Here is a 16,139-nt window from a genome sequence, read left to right on the forward strand (position 1 = left end):
CTAATGATGACACTTCACACTTTGGCACTGGCACAGTTGCCCTTAGAGTTTGTGAAGTGGTTTAAAAAGGAAAATAAAGAATATGGGGGAAGGTGAACACGTGAACTACTTATATCTAGTTCCTCAATGGTTATGTGTGCAGTCTAAACTCCCTCAAGTGTGCACATGGATAAGAACATGTTTGTATGTGTGACAGATGAGTATGACCAGGCCAGGGTGATCTCCTATAACTTAAGTTCCCTCCTTCTTCTCCCTGTAGCTCATGTGTTAGGCAGAATTGACTGGAGGGAGAGGACTGAGGTAACTGGATGACCTGGCTGAGTGCAGGCCTCTTTCCACTCTTCCACGTTCATTTTTCGGGTGGAGATTCTGCGAGGAAGAAGTGCCCTCTGAACTTGTCTCCGGTAGAAACTATTTTGCATCAAAATAAATGTTATCTGGAAAAAGTATGATTTACACCCGGAAGTCAGAACTTCTGCAAGCATGGTTTCATCCTGAGTCAAAGTGTGTAACAGGCAGAATGCACGCATTGATATATGAGTGTGAATTATACTTCTCCAATCAAGGTTTGAATAAGATCTTGTAGTTATTAAGTTGCATTACAGCAGTGGTGATAAGGAAGAACCCAGCCACTTCGGACCATCGCTGCGTAAAACTGATGTTATCTGAAGACCTGCTCAAAGATATCAGAGAAGCTGAAGAGGCCACATTGTGACCCAGTTATACTTCTCAAAATCCACATATCGTTCTAATCTTTTGCAGTATTAAGTCACAAGCAAGTATACAAAACAGCTGCTCAGCTGTAAGCTTCGTACACTCGAGTCAGGTTTGCTGCACTTCGAAAATATAATTATATTTTCTTGTGTTTTGCCTGGAGTTAACTTGAATCTTAAAGCCTTCAAAAGCTGGCATTAAAAAATCAGACAGATAGCTCACACAAGACATACTACAATAGGTGAACCAGCCGTTGCATTTATATACATCACTGAACGCATCACTAAGAGAAGCTGCAGTACCTACCGAATGGAAGCATGCGATGGTAGTACCACTACTGAAAAAAACAAATAGTGACCCAGAAATATTTTCCAATTTTAGACCGGTTTCGCTGCTCTTGATATTTTCTAAAATTTTAGAAAAACATGTAAACCGACAGTTAGCAGAATTCATTAACTCCAATAACCTTCTTCATTCCTCACAGTCGGGCTTTAGAGTTGGGCACTCAACCGAATCCACCCTATTACGAGTGACGGAAACGATACGTCAAAAGCTCGATACTGGTGGCACTGTGGCACTCATTCTTTTAGATTTGAGTTCCGCCTTTGACACCATATCTCATAAAATGCTACTTGAAACCCTGAAGGAGATAGGGGTGAGAGGATTAGCTTTGGATTGGCTTAGTAATTTTTTAACAGAACGATCTTATCAGGTCTTTTCCCAAAATAACATCTCCAATACAATGTCCTCCCCTTATGGAGTCCCACAGGGGTCAATCCTCAGCCCACTATTATTTAATATTTACATCACCCCTCTAGCGGGTATTGCAGAAAAATTTGGACTCACTTTTTTTCATATGCAGACGATACTCAATTAGTATTCTCCTTATCAACTACTGAAAACAGTAAGATCTCTTCCCTACGCTCTGGGCTACAGAACATAGCGAAGTGGATGCAATCCAAAAAACTAAAATTAAATGGTGACAAAACGGAACTATTAATTTTCGGAGAACAAAAAGAGCTCTGGGGACAAACACACTGGCCCACAGAAATGGGTCCCCCGCCAATAGCAGTTCCCTCGGCTAGAAATCTAGGAATACTGATTGATGACAAACTGTCGATGCGTGATCACGTAGCCAAAACAGCGTCAGTCTGCTTCGCCATTTTAAAATGGCTAAAGAAAATCCTATGGCAACTTCCTGAAGGCGCACAAAGAACTGTAGTGCAGGCCTTGATTGGCTCAAGGCTGGATTATGGGAACATTCTTCTCCTTGGTACCAATAAAGAGACCATACGACGACTACAGGTCGTCCAAAATGCGGCAGTGAGGGTGCTTCTGTATCTACCAAGGAGGGCGCATGTCTCTGAACTTTTACGCAATTTACATTGGCTCAAAATGGCCAACAGAACCAAGTTTAAAGCGTTATGTTATATGTTTAAGATAAACACCGGAGAAGCCCCAGCGTACCTGTGTAAGCTGGTCCAAAAATACATCCCAGCCCGTAATCTTAGATCAACACATTTGGCGAAATTTGTTGTTCCGAGATTTAAACGAGCACGAATGGGCGGACGCTCCTTCGGATATTTGGCACCAGCTTTATGGAATTCGATTCCACTAAAACTACGACTGGAACCTAACTATATAACATTCCGAAAAGGTATCAAGGCATGGCTTTTCGACCAAAATTAAGATTCATAGTCCACTCCACCTGGTTTATGTTTCGATCCAAGGCGCCGGGAAACCCTCAGGGTAGCTGTTGCGCCATACAAATGAAATAAATAAATAAAATAAATAAATATACATAGCACATATACTTATCCATAGATTAACCAGTTTCTCCAAGGTTGCTGTTTGACCTCTAATCAGTCTGCTAGTGCTTTATGGATATAGAAGCTGACTTGACACCGCTGGGCATGAGTTACTATTGGACAACATGTCCCCTGTGGAGATTAAGAAATACAGACACGTCTTTGTGAGAATGTCTCTTTCTGGCATGTATTCTTGCGTGACTCACTTGGTTTTGATTCTTTTCATATTAGGAAGAGTTAGCTTATTTGTGAGAGCGAGATGTGGCTGTTTCTGTGCAGGATCAGTGCAATAATTTTTAGCAGCCTAGGCAAAGTTTCTGCCAGCTGGAGCACTCCACTCCCACTAAAAAAAAGCCATCTTGCGGCTTTTTCAGTAATTTAGCGACTTCACCAGGTCACGCTATAAAGTTGCTGTCTTAGCGCGAGTTACTGAAGCGCCGGCCTCATCGTGTGTGAATGTCCATGTCCCTTCATTTCCTGGACTGCAGTGAAAGGGATTCTCAGGTTGGGGTGCAAGAACCCCTGCAGCCTGTGTGTCCTTGTGCTCTGCTCAAAGCGCCTGGCCTCTGTTGGAATGCCAAGAACTGAATTACATAGCATTATTCTCTCCAGTTTCCACTTTGAGTAGTGTGGCCAACTGCAGAGTAGGAAATCTAGCCCTCCAACAACCAACAACCAACCAAGAGGTCAACAACTGGCTGGGGTAACATTCCTACTCAACTTCGGCCTGGCCAGGCTTAATGTGTTAAATCAGGTTTTAATAAACCAATGAATAAAATGACCGGGGCTCACCTGACTAATTTTTACCCTAACTTTCAGTTTCGTCACTTCACCCACTAACAGTTTTGGGTAGCTGGAAATCCTTTACACTTTGCATTTTACACCTTGTGGTGAGAGAAGTGAGCTCACGCTGGAGCATTTTGCCTACTAGATAATCCTGCTACCCCTTCCTACCTTACGCTGTGTAAGTCTGGGGGTCAAAGCCCGCCTTAAAACCGGAGCTCAATGGTGACGTACACCGGGGCAGTGTAGAAACTTGAGTGCTTTAGGGCAATTGAGAAACTGGAATGGCAATGTTTGGTTAAATGCCACAATGTAACAAGCATTGGAAATGCAATAGGTCTCGCATTAGAAAAGTTGGAGCTATTGGTTTTGTAAATGACAATTTTTTTTATGTGTTGGTCTTGAAAATATCAAAATTAATAGCTTTGTCATTTACAATGCCAATAGTTTTAACTTTTTGCAAACGTGACACCTATAGCATTTGTAATGTAATATGTGTTGTATTTACATGACTATAAAAAGAAACAGGCTTGTAAATACAAACGTTTAGTTTTGTGAAAATGCACTGCCATGTGACATGTGAACACATTTCATGCTGGCTAATTATTCTAATTTGTTTAAATATTTACAACACTTAATTCACCCTAGTAGCCTAACAAAGTCAGTACATGACGTGCCATTTTAGATGATTTCATAGGAGGACAGGGAAGAACTGTAAGACTGCATAATGCGCTGGGAGGTGTCTGAAGGTGAACCAGGGTACAGAGAGGCCAGCAGCATCACAGGGACCGCAAAACATGGCTGCATTAAGCTGCACAGAAGGGGTAAAAGAATGGGCAGAGCCGGCGGAGGAACAGGAATATAAATAAGAGATTCTAGAAAAAGAGAAAGAGAGGGAGCAAGTGGGAAGTGGGATAAAGGCGTGAGTAAACAAGAAAAGTAAAATAAAGGGAGACACGGCCGAAACTGCAGGGAGAGAGAGGGGAGGTGCTGGCGGCTGGGGAGGGGGAGGAGAAAAGTCACGAGTCTGTGACTGCAGACCAGGGAGGGTGGCACGCAGTGGCGTAGCCCGTGGGTCACGGGCCCTATTGCAAGAAAAGAAAAGACTCTGTCGCCTCTGTTTGAACTTTGAAATACAGCAATCACATGAGTGCAGTGTGCCCCGGTGCCACTGCACCTGCCGCACAAATAGAAGCTACGCGACTGGTGGCACGGGCAGATCAGGAAACAGAACTGCATCAAATCTGTCAGTAACGTGTCCTTGGTATTAATGAAAACTAAATTACTTCCTCGTATGCTGCCCCAGATCAGAGGAAAGACGGGAACGCTACTCTGAAGATTTCACGTGCACAATGGCTGACGTCGGAAATATTAACAAATGACCGCAGGATTTGCACATAATTTAAGACCATGAACCGTTATTGTACTGTTGAGTGTGGAGAAGAGAAGATCAGACTGAGATGAAAACAGGGAGGTGTCTGAAGGTGAACCAGGGTACAGAGAGGCCAGCAGCATCACAAGGACCGCAAAACATGGCTGCATTAAGCTGCACAGAAGGGGTAAAAGAATGGACAAAGCCGGCGGAGGAACAGGAATATAAATAAGAGATTCTAGAAAAAGAGAAAGAGAGGGAGCTAGTGGGAAGTGGGATAAAGGCATGAGTAAACAAGAAAAGTAAAATAAAGGGAGACACAGCCGAAACTGCAGGGAGAGAGAGGGGAGGTGCTGGCGGCTGGGGAGGGGGAGGAGAAATGCGAGCCTGGCGGCCGTGAAACTGCAGCAGGGGGCGGAGCGGGGAGAGCGGCGATGAGGGTGTGAAGCAGCAGGGGCTGCGGGAGGGAGGCTGGGCTGCCTTTGATGTAGTAATGCAAGGCAGGCGGCTGGTGGCATGTGCACGCGCTTTTTAGGGCTTGCACTTGCGCAATGACCTAAAACGCACATGCACTGCATGACTGTAGGGGTGGGCTTAGTTCGCGAAGTAGCGCTACGCGAAGTGCACTTCGCACTACGCGAACTTCATGTAGCACTACGCGAGCTGCGTAGTAGCATGTTCGCACTGTGCAAGATGCGTTTTCAATGATTGCACAGTGCGGACAAGCATCCGGCACTGTGCAAGCATTGAAAACGGCATCTTGCACAGTGCGAGCTGTAGTTTTCTGCTGCTCGAGTAGATTATTACTCGAGCGGCAGCTTTCTCAACGCGAACAGGTAGTTTCTCATTGAGAGCGGTCGCGAGCATGCGCAACCACTCACAATGAGCAACCTGACCTCCTCGCATTGAGAATCTCGCCGGGATGTCATTTTGCTTGCTCGCGGTCGCGAACATGACGTTCAGGACCGCGAACAAGCAAAAAATGACCGCTGCACTACGCTACGCTGCACTACGCATGTTCGCACTGTGCTACGTGCAGCTCGCGTAGTGCGAAGTTGCGAAAACTTCGCAAACTCCGCGAGCGTAGCGTAGTGCTTCGCCCAGGGTTAATTGAGAGGCGAGACCTAAAAACTGGCATGCCAATGCGTGATTACCTGTGGAAGTGCAGAACATGCTATGGAAATGTGTGTTTTCTTCGTGCAGTGCAGAAACTGTCATGGCAATGTAGACTTAAGTGTGGTGATGAAGAAAGTTGCTACTACAATATTTAAAATAAGAGTAATTTCTCATGTCATACAAATTAGGAATGACATTTCTGTGATGAGACAGAGAAACATGGTATTTATTGTGCACTAATTCAGTGAAGTGACAAAAACATATTCTGCAGTCTGATAAAAACATATATTATTTGCTACTGCAGGGTAATTAATGCACCTGGGTACTGTGGCAAAGTCCAAACACTGCAATATTTCATAATGTCCATGCTTTCAATCAGATATACCTGGAAAACCATAGATGTGACTACACTTGCTTTCTCAAAGCAAAATGGGTATAGTATTTGCACCCCATCAGTTTCCAAGACACCAAACCTCAGTGTTTGGTGCACACCTGACTTTCTTTTTTCAGGATCTATTGTTTGCATTCATAGCACTAGTGATCTTTTCAGCATACTGTGAGCTTTGGCACATCCGCTGGTCTTTGACATGTCCTCGGCAACCGTAGAGCACATACCTTGGAGCAGAACGCGCAGCTACTAGTAACTAACCTGAGGAGCCGCAGCTCTGCCAGGAGAGTAGGGTTCTGTTGCGCCTTCTCCGGAGTAGGCTGTGAGGCCTGCTCATGTTCCAACCGTAGTCTCTGGATCTCTTGTAAGATTTCTCTTGGGGGGAGAAGAAGGGAGTAGGAGGAGAAAAGGAGCAAGCATTAGGTTACATTTCCTATAAAATCTCCTTCACTACTTCAACGTTAAAGGTGTATTGATCTAGTGGAATAAGAGGACATTTCTCAGAACATCGGTGTTTCTGTGGGGTAAGGAGGGCTGGGGCACAGTCCATGATACATTCTGCTGACTTTCTCTAAACTCCCAATTTACGCGCTTCCCATGGCGCGTTTTGTACTATGGGGTGTAAACAACCCACTTATAATACCATCACCGGTTCATGCATGGAAGCATTTCTGCATTAGCCAAATAACACTGCTATCTTTGCAAGAGTCTATTTTATTTATATGAAAAAGGTGTGTTTTTAATCTAAAGAGATTTCTCATAATTCTTCTCACAAAACCAAGATTGTATTTTGCAAATATTGAAATGATGAATGAAGACCAAGATGCATTGCTTGTTTAGAAATCATTTAATACGCATTATTGGTGCCTGGTGACTTTAGCTGTCAGGAGATCTTTATTTATGGTCCAGGACTGTCATCCATCATTGCAAACGGTGTTGCTAAGAGACAGCATTTCCGTTTTTCTAGGGCTTGTGATGGTGAATGGGACTCCTTGCATGCAGATCGGTCTTTGTGGGAGTGCTATGAAAAGCATTTACTACAAACTTACGACATACTGTTCAGTATGCTTGCAGACCGTGAGCACGATGCATATTATTGCCATTAAAGATCCCTCATTATTACTGTTTAGTGATGTGGGAAGTGAAGGCTTTAAAATCAGAGCGAAATCACTATGTAAAGGAACAAACTGCACCCGAGCTGCTGGGGGGTTAATGAACAGCAGGCATTGAAGCAAGCGTGCTACAGAAGTGTTAATCTGTCCCTTTACAAACCCGAGCAACTCTGCCACTACAAAAGAAACTGCTCACCGATATCTACAAAGAGCCATGCACGCGGGAGTTAAAGGGTTACAACACAGAATATCATTTATTTATAAATAAACTTCCCCAGGGATTAGCATTTCCACGATTACCGCACACACCTCACAGATTCTTTTACTTGCAATAAATTTGGGTCATTTCTGAAAGTATGTGTCCACCTCAAACAGTTCAAAATCGGCACAAGTTAATTTGAATTACACTACTGGTGAAACAGAGGCAAACCTGACTTTTCAGCTTTCTATAAACTAGAGCTCCTTAACCTTTTCACTTGTGTGGACCCCAACTGAATCATTTCTGGAATCCACGGATCCCCCCACTGACTCATTATTGGAAGGCGGCGACCGCCAGCCTAAGCAATTTCTGTGATCTGAACCACACAACAAAACACAAGATGCAAAAGCAAGTATGCACGAAACAAATGCTCAAATATTGAAATATTTTGCTTAATTCAGAATCAAACATGGAAAAAGTAAAAAATAAAAATAAATTTGCCTTCTTAATTTGTATAGACTTTATTAATTGTAATGTATTCTTTTAATTATTATTTAGTTTTGCATAACAGTTATGGACCCTGTAAGTTAGCCTTGCGGTCCCACAAGGGTTCTCGGTCTACAGATTAAGAACCCCTGCTATAGACTACCCAAACCAAGTAGATCGTCATAGGCAGAAAGATTTTTTTAACCCCCACCCAGAAGAAACGAAGGAAGAACAAGTGATGCAAATAGGTATCAACAACCCTTCTTCAAACCCTGGACTCCCTCCTATGCTGAAGGCCGAACATCTGTAGAATACAGGTGTTATGTTTGTAATGGTAACACAGAGAAACTGTGGCCTGACCCGCCTAGGAGTGTGAAAGTGTTTGATTGCCAAAACTAGCAGAACGTGGCACTGTTTATGTTAACATTGTGACAAACTCATCAGATCAAGGCGGCAGTTTCAGTTCATATAAAGTAATAAAGTCAGAAAGCAAGGAATTGTTGAAGAAAATTAAAAAAATTGTGTCCCTATGCTCTAAAGCAAAAAAACATTTCTAATAAATACAGCTTGTTTTTAAATCCTGTGTTTTTGCTTTGTTGTTTTTTAAAGCTTATTTAGCACAGAAGGAAAATATTTTATGACTTACAAAACATTTAGAATCAAAAAGACATTAAATAACGTTTAAAACATATCATTCTGCTCACACAGTCACAGTACCAATTTAATTTTTTTTCTCCAGAAACACTGTTCCTTAAAGTCATCATCTGTTAAAATCTCTAAAACAGATTAGCAGCAGACATGCATGCAACAGAAGCAAAATAAAAACCAATGAGAACCCAATGCCGCCCTATGTCATCCTGAAAATGTGCTATCATGCTTTTCTTAAAAGTACTCGTGTCCTGCAGCGGACCATAGCACCTATTGTAGCCATCAAAATCCCTCCTTCTTGCTATAACTGATGGATGGGATTACTTACACGGTGTAGGCTATGGGATTAAATCCTTCTATGATTTTTAAAGCTTGATAAAACAGAGTTGCTAATAGATTCTAGTCATTCTTAGTCCTCCTATTCAGATGCAGCCCTTCCTTAAAATATTCCTAATAATGCTTATTAGAGCTTTACGATTCATAGGCTGTGATCCAAGCACCCTTTCATCTTTCCTCTTACAGGGTGTGTATGGATGGAATCCTTAAACAGGATACTTAGATAGTATCTCTCACAACCACTGTCCCTCTCATTTTTTGTCGTTTCAGTAAAATCATCCTGCAATGTGAGCACGATTAACTGGTGCACTTACTGATGCACTTAATAATAAAAAAAATAATGAATATTAATTAATAATGTAAAAAATCCCAAAGAGCAAATGTTTTTCTTGCCAAGGAATCTGGCTGAAATGTGCATTAAATCGAGAAGTCCTTGTCACTAATTTACTGTATGCATGTGCATCAAATTTCTGGCTGTAAACTAAGGAGAGGAATATGTGTCTTATGAATGTGTATTGCACTTGTAACCTGAAGAGTGAGATTGATTTTAGAACTAGAAACTACAAAGTTGACCTATTAATGCAAAACAACCAAAAGGAACAATGGCTATAGTTACTGGTTATCATGAGGCCCCAAAGTGCTAAAATTATATTCATGAAGCACAGCCAATCTTCGGTAAGGAAATATTTATACCATTGCTATGATTTTTGAAATGTCATTTTAATTATTTATGGGGTTAATGGTGTAAAAACTAAGGTGGGACAACTCAATCTCTAGATTGCATCATGCATCAAATTCAATTTTCCTATAGCATATTATACTTTTAAAATTTAGGTTTTCGTTGTAGTTTTATTTTATGTTTGTGTCTCCTCTACCTGTTTTTTCGAGCAGATTATAGGACAAAATCTGGAAACCGATTTTTTTGTCGTTTCTTGTTGCAGAACTCCCATGCAAGATGCCATGCATACACAATTTACAAACGCCCTGCATGTGACATCACAGCCTTCTGCTGACGATGGACTCCTTTCCACCTTCAATATTTGATTACCTATCTTGCGAAAGCCCTTACCTATTCTTATTCTCAAGCTCTGCGATCAGTTGTCTCTGCTGCTTATTTGCATCGATGGTGAAGGAGATATCCGCAGCACCTTTTTGCTGAGCTTGCTGCTGTGGCGAAAGAGATGGCAATGTAAGAAAATCTGCAGCATGAACTACTTCATCTGGTCTAAACAGCAAGCACCCTTAGGTGGGGTCCCATTTTAGGAGGACGCGAGCCTGCCAAATAAAGGTCTGTTAAATTCAGAGGTGACCAGATCACAGAACCGACCTAAGACATTTTCTGAAAGACAGTCATTCACTATCAGAACTGTTTTATATTGCATCCTTGAGGCAAAACAACAACACACAATGATATGCAGACCTAGCAAATTTCTCAGCAGTGGAAAAAAGCACAGACATGATATAGCCTTCATCCCTGGATCGCTAGTTGAGACGACTTACCTTGCGGGGTGGGTAGTCCAATGCACGAACAGTGCGATTTGCCTTCTTCAAGGAAGTCATTTAGAACAGATACAGTTAAACCCTAGTCCGGAGATGCTTCTGCTGCTTGGCATGGTGATACACTACAGGGCAGCTCGGCTCTGATCAGACTTATTACGGTGCCGGCTAACCGTATATCACATGGCGCACCCATTGATTTTCTGCCAGGACAGAAAATGGATGATGAATGCTTTTTTTCATCCAAGCGATAATGTTGCTGCGCCTCAACTGAATAAAGATCATTCCGTGCAGCTGAAGGGCAAATACCATTGCATGTTTGTTTGTGTATGCGGAGAACAGGCAATGATTCTCCCACAGAAATGCACGTACAGTGTAATGCCATGGCAAGGGTAATCCCTTACATTTGTCTACATCAACCCAGGAGTACCCTGAGTAATCACTGTATAAAAAATTATTAACATTTCACACTCACTGCTCTGTTGTGCTTTGTTAGTCACTTGCATCTTTCCTTGATGATTTTTTAATGTGTGGCTGCCAGCTGGCTTCATGCTGGCAGAGGTAAATGAAATAAATGTGGCTCTTCCCCCTCTACTGTAGGTGTTATGTTTGTTGCTGTTACTTAAAAAGCCCATGACAGACCATCACTAATGCATCCCAGCGTATACAAATAATTAGGAGCCAAGGGACGTCCTGCAGACACCTTGTTTCAGGTGGCAAGATAATTCGCCAGGGAGCTAGTCACAAAGCCATCTTGGAGATTGTAAAGTAGAACTCCTGTTGTACCCTTTTATGCACGCTTAAATGCCTTTGTGAATTGACCCCAGACCACTAAAGTGGGAATAAACCAGGAATATATCTGGAGCATTCCTAAACATATAGGACAAATAGAAAGACTGTGTCCTGTCCGCACTTTTACTAATAAGCTGGACAACTCAAGACTGATTCACAAAGACACCTAAAGGCACATAAAAAAGTACACATGTAGTGATACTCTCCTTACTCATAAATGCCTTTCTGAATTGGCCATTAAAATGCCCCACATTTGTCGCTTTACGACGCCTATGGTGCAGAGATCAACTCCTGGCCAAGCATCTGATGCCAACAATGATCAAAGCACTAGGGTGGATACCTCACGTGACAAGCTGCATGATCACAGGGGACGTACTTTGTGAATATTGATACATTACAGTGCTAGCTCAACTAAGCACCCTGGTGGTGACTTTAGGCGTTGCAGGTAAATAAGGCCGCCATCGCGGGGCTGAGGTTTAAATGTACTTATGAAAGAGCTCGGGTTTGATTGTGTATTAAAATAATAAGGTTAACAGAGCAATATCTGTGGAAAGGTTCACCTTAACTACTTGTCATGAAAAAGTGTATTCCAAGTATAACACTAGCATGTGGAGCTCTGTCACATCTTTTTCGGTATTATAACCTTGGGATAAAAAGTCTTGTGCATACTAAAGGGAAAGCAAAAAACAATGGGAAAAAACGGGATGGGACAGGTAAGTATAAAAAATTAAGGTTAAGGGCTAAGTTAGGGGAATGGGTAAAACTTAGGAGGAATGTTTCGTGTGAAGGGATGAGCCAAAGGGAAGAACTGAATGTAAACGTACTATTAATTAAGATTAACCTTCGTAACATCTTTAAAAAGAATTAAAAACCTTAATAATGCACGGGGATCTCTCCCTGTAAATAAAAACCATGGAAATGCGAGGTCTAAATCGAATTTCCATAAATTAATGTCCTGAAAGGAAAAAATAACAACCTGAATTTCAACACTAAGAGATTATTCATACGTGATGAATCTCAAAGCAATTGATCAACCCGACAAATACATATGGAGCTATTAATAGCCTTGGCAATAAATAGTCAATGGGCACAAAGAGAACATGAGGAAGGGGGTCATACTACAGAATGGCTAACCTATGTGCTGCCAGGGCTAGTGCCCGGTCAGAGGGATAGTTGTTAAATACATCTCCCAATGCTAGTAAAATGTGGGAGCTTAGTTTCCCACAAGAGTCTATGAGACCTCAAGTTCTGAGTCAGTTGATAGTCGATCTTTACCATTTTTGTACAGGAGCTAATAATAACATAATAGATCAACATGGGCGAAGTACGATGACGAGAGGGTAGGTTTTGGTAAGGAGAGTAAAGGAAGACATATGCCATCAATATAAATGCTCTAAAACACGGGTAGCTGGCTTTATATTTTATGTAATATGAGTTTATGTGACAGGATCTACGTCATCATGTGCTATGATATAGTGCTGATAGCAGACATCTGACACTGGTGTGACCTTTTCGTTTGGAAAACATCTGTCTAAAATAGTGACATATAAAATGCACTGCTAGAAAAATATGCAACTTTGAAAGATTTTTTTTATTTTAAATGTATGCTGAATTCAAAAATCGTTGTTCTGTTCTGTTATTTTTTATACACGGTTCTAGGCTAAGGCGTTAAATAAAAGCTTACACAGAAAGCATTTTTGTAAATGCATTTGCTTTACACTCGCACAGCACCAACATTGTTTCTGAACTCAAAAGCGCAGATAAATAGTTTATACAAAAAAAGATCTCTGGGGTGCCCACAGCAAAACCGATCACTTTATTTTATACATTTTGTGAGATTTTGATCCAAACATTTTTGGAGATGGATTGTACATATCTGAGTCAACGAAAGGCACACGCTAAAACGTTACTTTTTGAGTTCAGTTTTTAAAACACAAAAAAACATAAAAGCCTTACATACCCTTTGATAACTCTGGAGTAATTCATTTGCCATTATGTGTATTATTGCATTTATTAATTTACAGTCGTAAGACAACGGCACCCTGTCCATCATAGCTCATTTCTAAATGTAGGTACTTTTTAGGTCACGCCTAGCGACGTAGCGAAGCTCCTCACTAAGCAAGATCTATTGGTGCCGACTTGAGTTTGGAAGTGGGACAGGTGATGTGCACTCTCACGGCGCCCGGACAGGCCATGTGCACGCTCACGGCGTCTCTATCAGACAGCCGATGTGCGCGCTCATGGCGTCTCCTTCAGCGTGCGCATTACACACATGTCTCACTGGTCTGCAGGTTCCCTGGCCGTCTCCTCGGCACGCCGCGGGGCTCTCCTCACCACTCGGAAGCCCCGTCTTGCCTCTGGTGCTATGCAGTTTGCCTCGCGACTTCAGCATGGAGCCTGCAGGTTTCCGGACGTCCTCTCCGGCGGTCCCTTCCTGTTTGTTTGGCAGGCCCCGCCCATGTCCCAACGAAGGCTGCCTGCATTCCGGTTTCATCGCCATCTGCACCAGAAGCAGGGAGTGCACCCCGCGATGTTGCCTCCATATATGTGCATTGCACAGCACGGTAAGCATCCTCCAAACACTGTAAACAATGTAAATCCTGTAAGTTACAGTGTACAATGGCGGCACTTGAATTTGTAGCGCGCCCACACAGCACTCGTTGGACAATGGCAGGCGCTACTTGCATGCGGAGCGCGCAATGCGAGCCTTCACTTTAATAGTGGCCAAGATCGCCCACCAGCACTCGCGGGACAATACGGGTGTTATTTGTATACAGAGCGTGTAATTTGCATGTTCACTTTAATAGTGGCTGTCTGCTAGTAGCGCAGTACCGCTGGAGAGTGCTCGGAAAAACACACCCCACTCCAAAGCCCCGTTATCGCCTCTCACTCGTATATATATCTCCACCTTTACTGTTTTCTTCTCCTATCGAATTCCCTCCCCTAAGGCTTTCTTTCTCTTCGTCCCTCTTTGGTCTTTTCTTTAGTCTTGCCTCGCTTCTCTCCCTATACTGTGTTTCTTTCCCTGCTCTTGCGTTTGTCTGTCAGTGCCTTGCTTCTCCAGCCCCCCTCCTCCCCCACCGTGTCTAGGCCTCCCCGGCCGCCCCTGTGCAGCAGCCACATACCTAGTCAGCGGAGGTCAATAAACTATGTAATTGCTGACAGCCTCAATCAGCGCTGAGATGTGTGTCCTCCCCCACCCTTTCTGATCGGACCATTGGAACAAGCATTTGCAATGCAATAGGTCTCACAATTACGCAAGTTTGAGCTATTGACATTGCAAATAACAATGCCTTTTATTTTTGTTTTTGTTTTGAAAACATAAATAAAAGGCATTGTCATTTACAATGCCAATAGCTTAAACTTGTGTAACTGCGAGACCTATTGCATTGCAAATGCTTGTTTGAGTCTTATGTTTAATATAGTGTCCTCAGAGACAGCCTATGAAGGAAACTGAGCAGGCCAGGTAATCAGTGTTGTTCTACTAAGCAGACTCAGTGCTCCACAAAGGTATAACACGGACTTGAAAGAACTAGAACTCAGCCAGAACTACACCTCAAATGTTGAAAGTTTATAGATGGTAATTCGTAGAGGGGTGTCGCATGTCTAAAATGTAGGACTTTTTGGTGGAAGTTACAACCTTCACTGCCAAACTGACCTGTTTGCGAGATCCTCGCAAAAAATAAAATCCTTACATTCCATGACAAAGAATCTTCATTTGTATGATGCTCGTTCCCACAGTTCGCAGTACCTCACTTTCCTAATATTTAGCTGCTTTTTTTGAGAGAGTTATTTTAAAATATAAGTGACCTACTGTGGGAAAACTCTCTGGAGCTAAACAAAGCAACATACTTTTTCCTCTACTTAACCTACCATTGTTGTGGTATGCTCAGTTTTTTTTGTTGAATATTGTTTCAAAGAACGCAAAATAGTTAGAACTAAAGTTGAAACACATCTCTCCTCTTTCCCGAATGTCCTTCCATTACCTCTCATTCGTATCTTCCTCAATCACGACTGTAATGTGATTTCTTCCTACTGTTAAGCCTGCTCAGTTCTAAGCTTATGTTTTCAAAGAAAGCGAAATTCAATCACATCCTAGTGTCAGTGGTTCTGGATGACCTATGAAGTTTGGTAAAATAGAGGCCTTGATCTAACATTTACTAAGAAATTTTAAGCAAGACTTTCAATAAATGCCATTGTTGCTTATAAACCCCCGAATAGTAGTGAAATCCTTAGTCGTTTGTGAGCATATTTCACTAGCAGCCCTCTTCTTGGGAACATTTTGGTTTGGTAGTGGTTGTATAACATTTGTTCAGAAGTTCTTAAATTATCAAGAAATCAAGAGAAAAATGTAATACAGACTCGCTCATCATAATACAAATACAAAAATGAGGTATCGTGGAGTCAATGGAGAATATGATAGTCAGTTAGCTTTCGCTTTAACTGACCTCAATAGGTTTTTATTGATAATCTGGGTCAGTAGAGCTCCTTGTATTATTACAAATGACAAGCACTATATGGGCACATCTTGATTGTGTTATAAAACACATCTGATGCCACCTAATCAAGTCTACATTTTCTGTCTTGATAATCCACAGTGTGACATAGTTACCTAAAGATCCCAAACCATAATGGTGCTGATAGAAAACCACAGGAATAGTGAAATGTGGTTTGTTTCTATTTTAAAGGAATCGGAATTAGCAATTCTGAATTTGGACTAAAGTGTAAAATATTCTCAAAATTCTAGTTTCATTCTTGTCATCAAAACTGGAAACCTACCACAATGCACTACTTTGTTAATTTTCTTAATGCATGAACAAGGTAGGCCTATGTATTAGCATTGACAAATCAATGAGAAACATCTGAGATACTCAGCATGTAGTCTAGC

The 16,139-nt window shown here is 42.0% G+C and overlaps 1 protein-coding gene across 18 annotated transcripts in view; it reads right to left on the minus strand.

Moving 5' to 3' along the window:
- DTNA (dystrobrevin alpha) overlaps positions 1-16,139 on the minus strand; it is a 658,854-nt gene that overhangs the window by 139,059 nt on the left and 503,656 nt on the right. For 13 of the 18 annotated variants that reach the window (XM_078687336.1, XM_078687333.1, XM_078687344.1 and 10 more), the window contains 2 exons: positions 10,032-10,129; positions 6,443-6,556 (listed from right to left, as the gene is read on the minus strand). In XM_078687336.1, coding sequence (XP_078543462.1) covers positions 6,443-6,556; positions 10,032-10,129 — 212 coding nt within the window. The remainder of the gene's footprint in view (positions 1-6,442; positions 6,557-10,031; positions 10,130-16,139) is intronic. The other 5 variants (XM_078687334.1, XM_078687349.1, XM_078687340.1 and 2 more) reach the window with 1 other exon arrangement.

This window comes from Lissotriton helveticus, chromosome 4_1 (assembly GCF_964261635.1).
Source record: "Lissotriton helveticus chromosome 4_1, aLisHel1.1, whole genome shotgun sequence".
Lineage (NCBI taxonomy): Eukaryota > Metazoa > Chordata > Amphibia > Caudata > Salamandridae > Lissotriton > Lissotriton helveticus.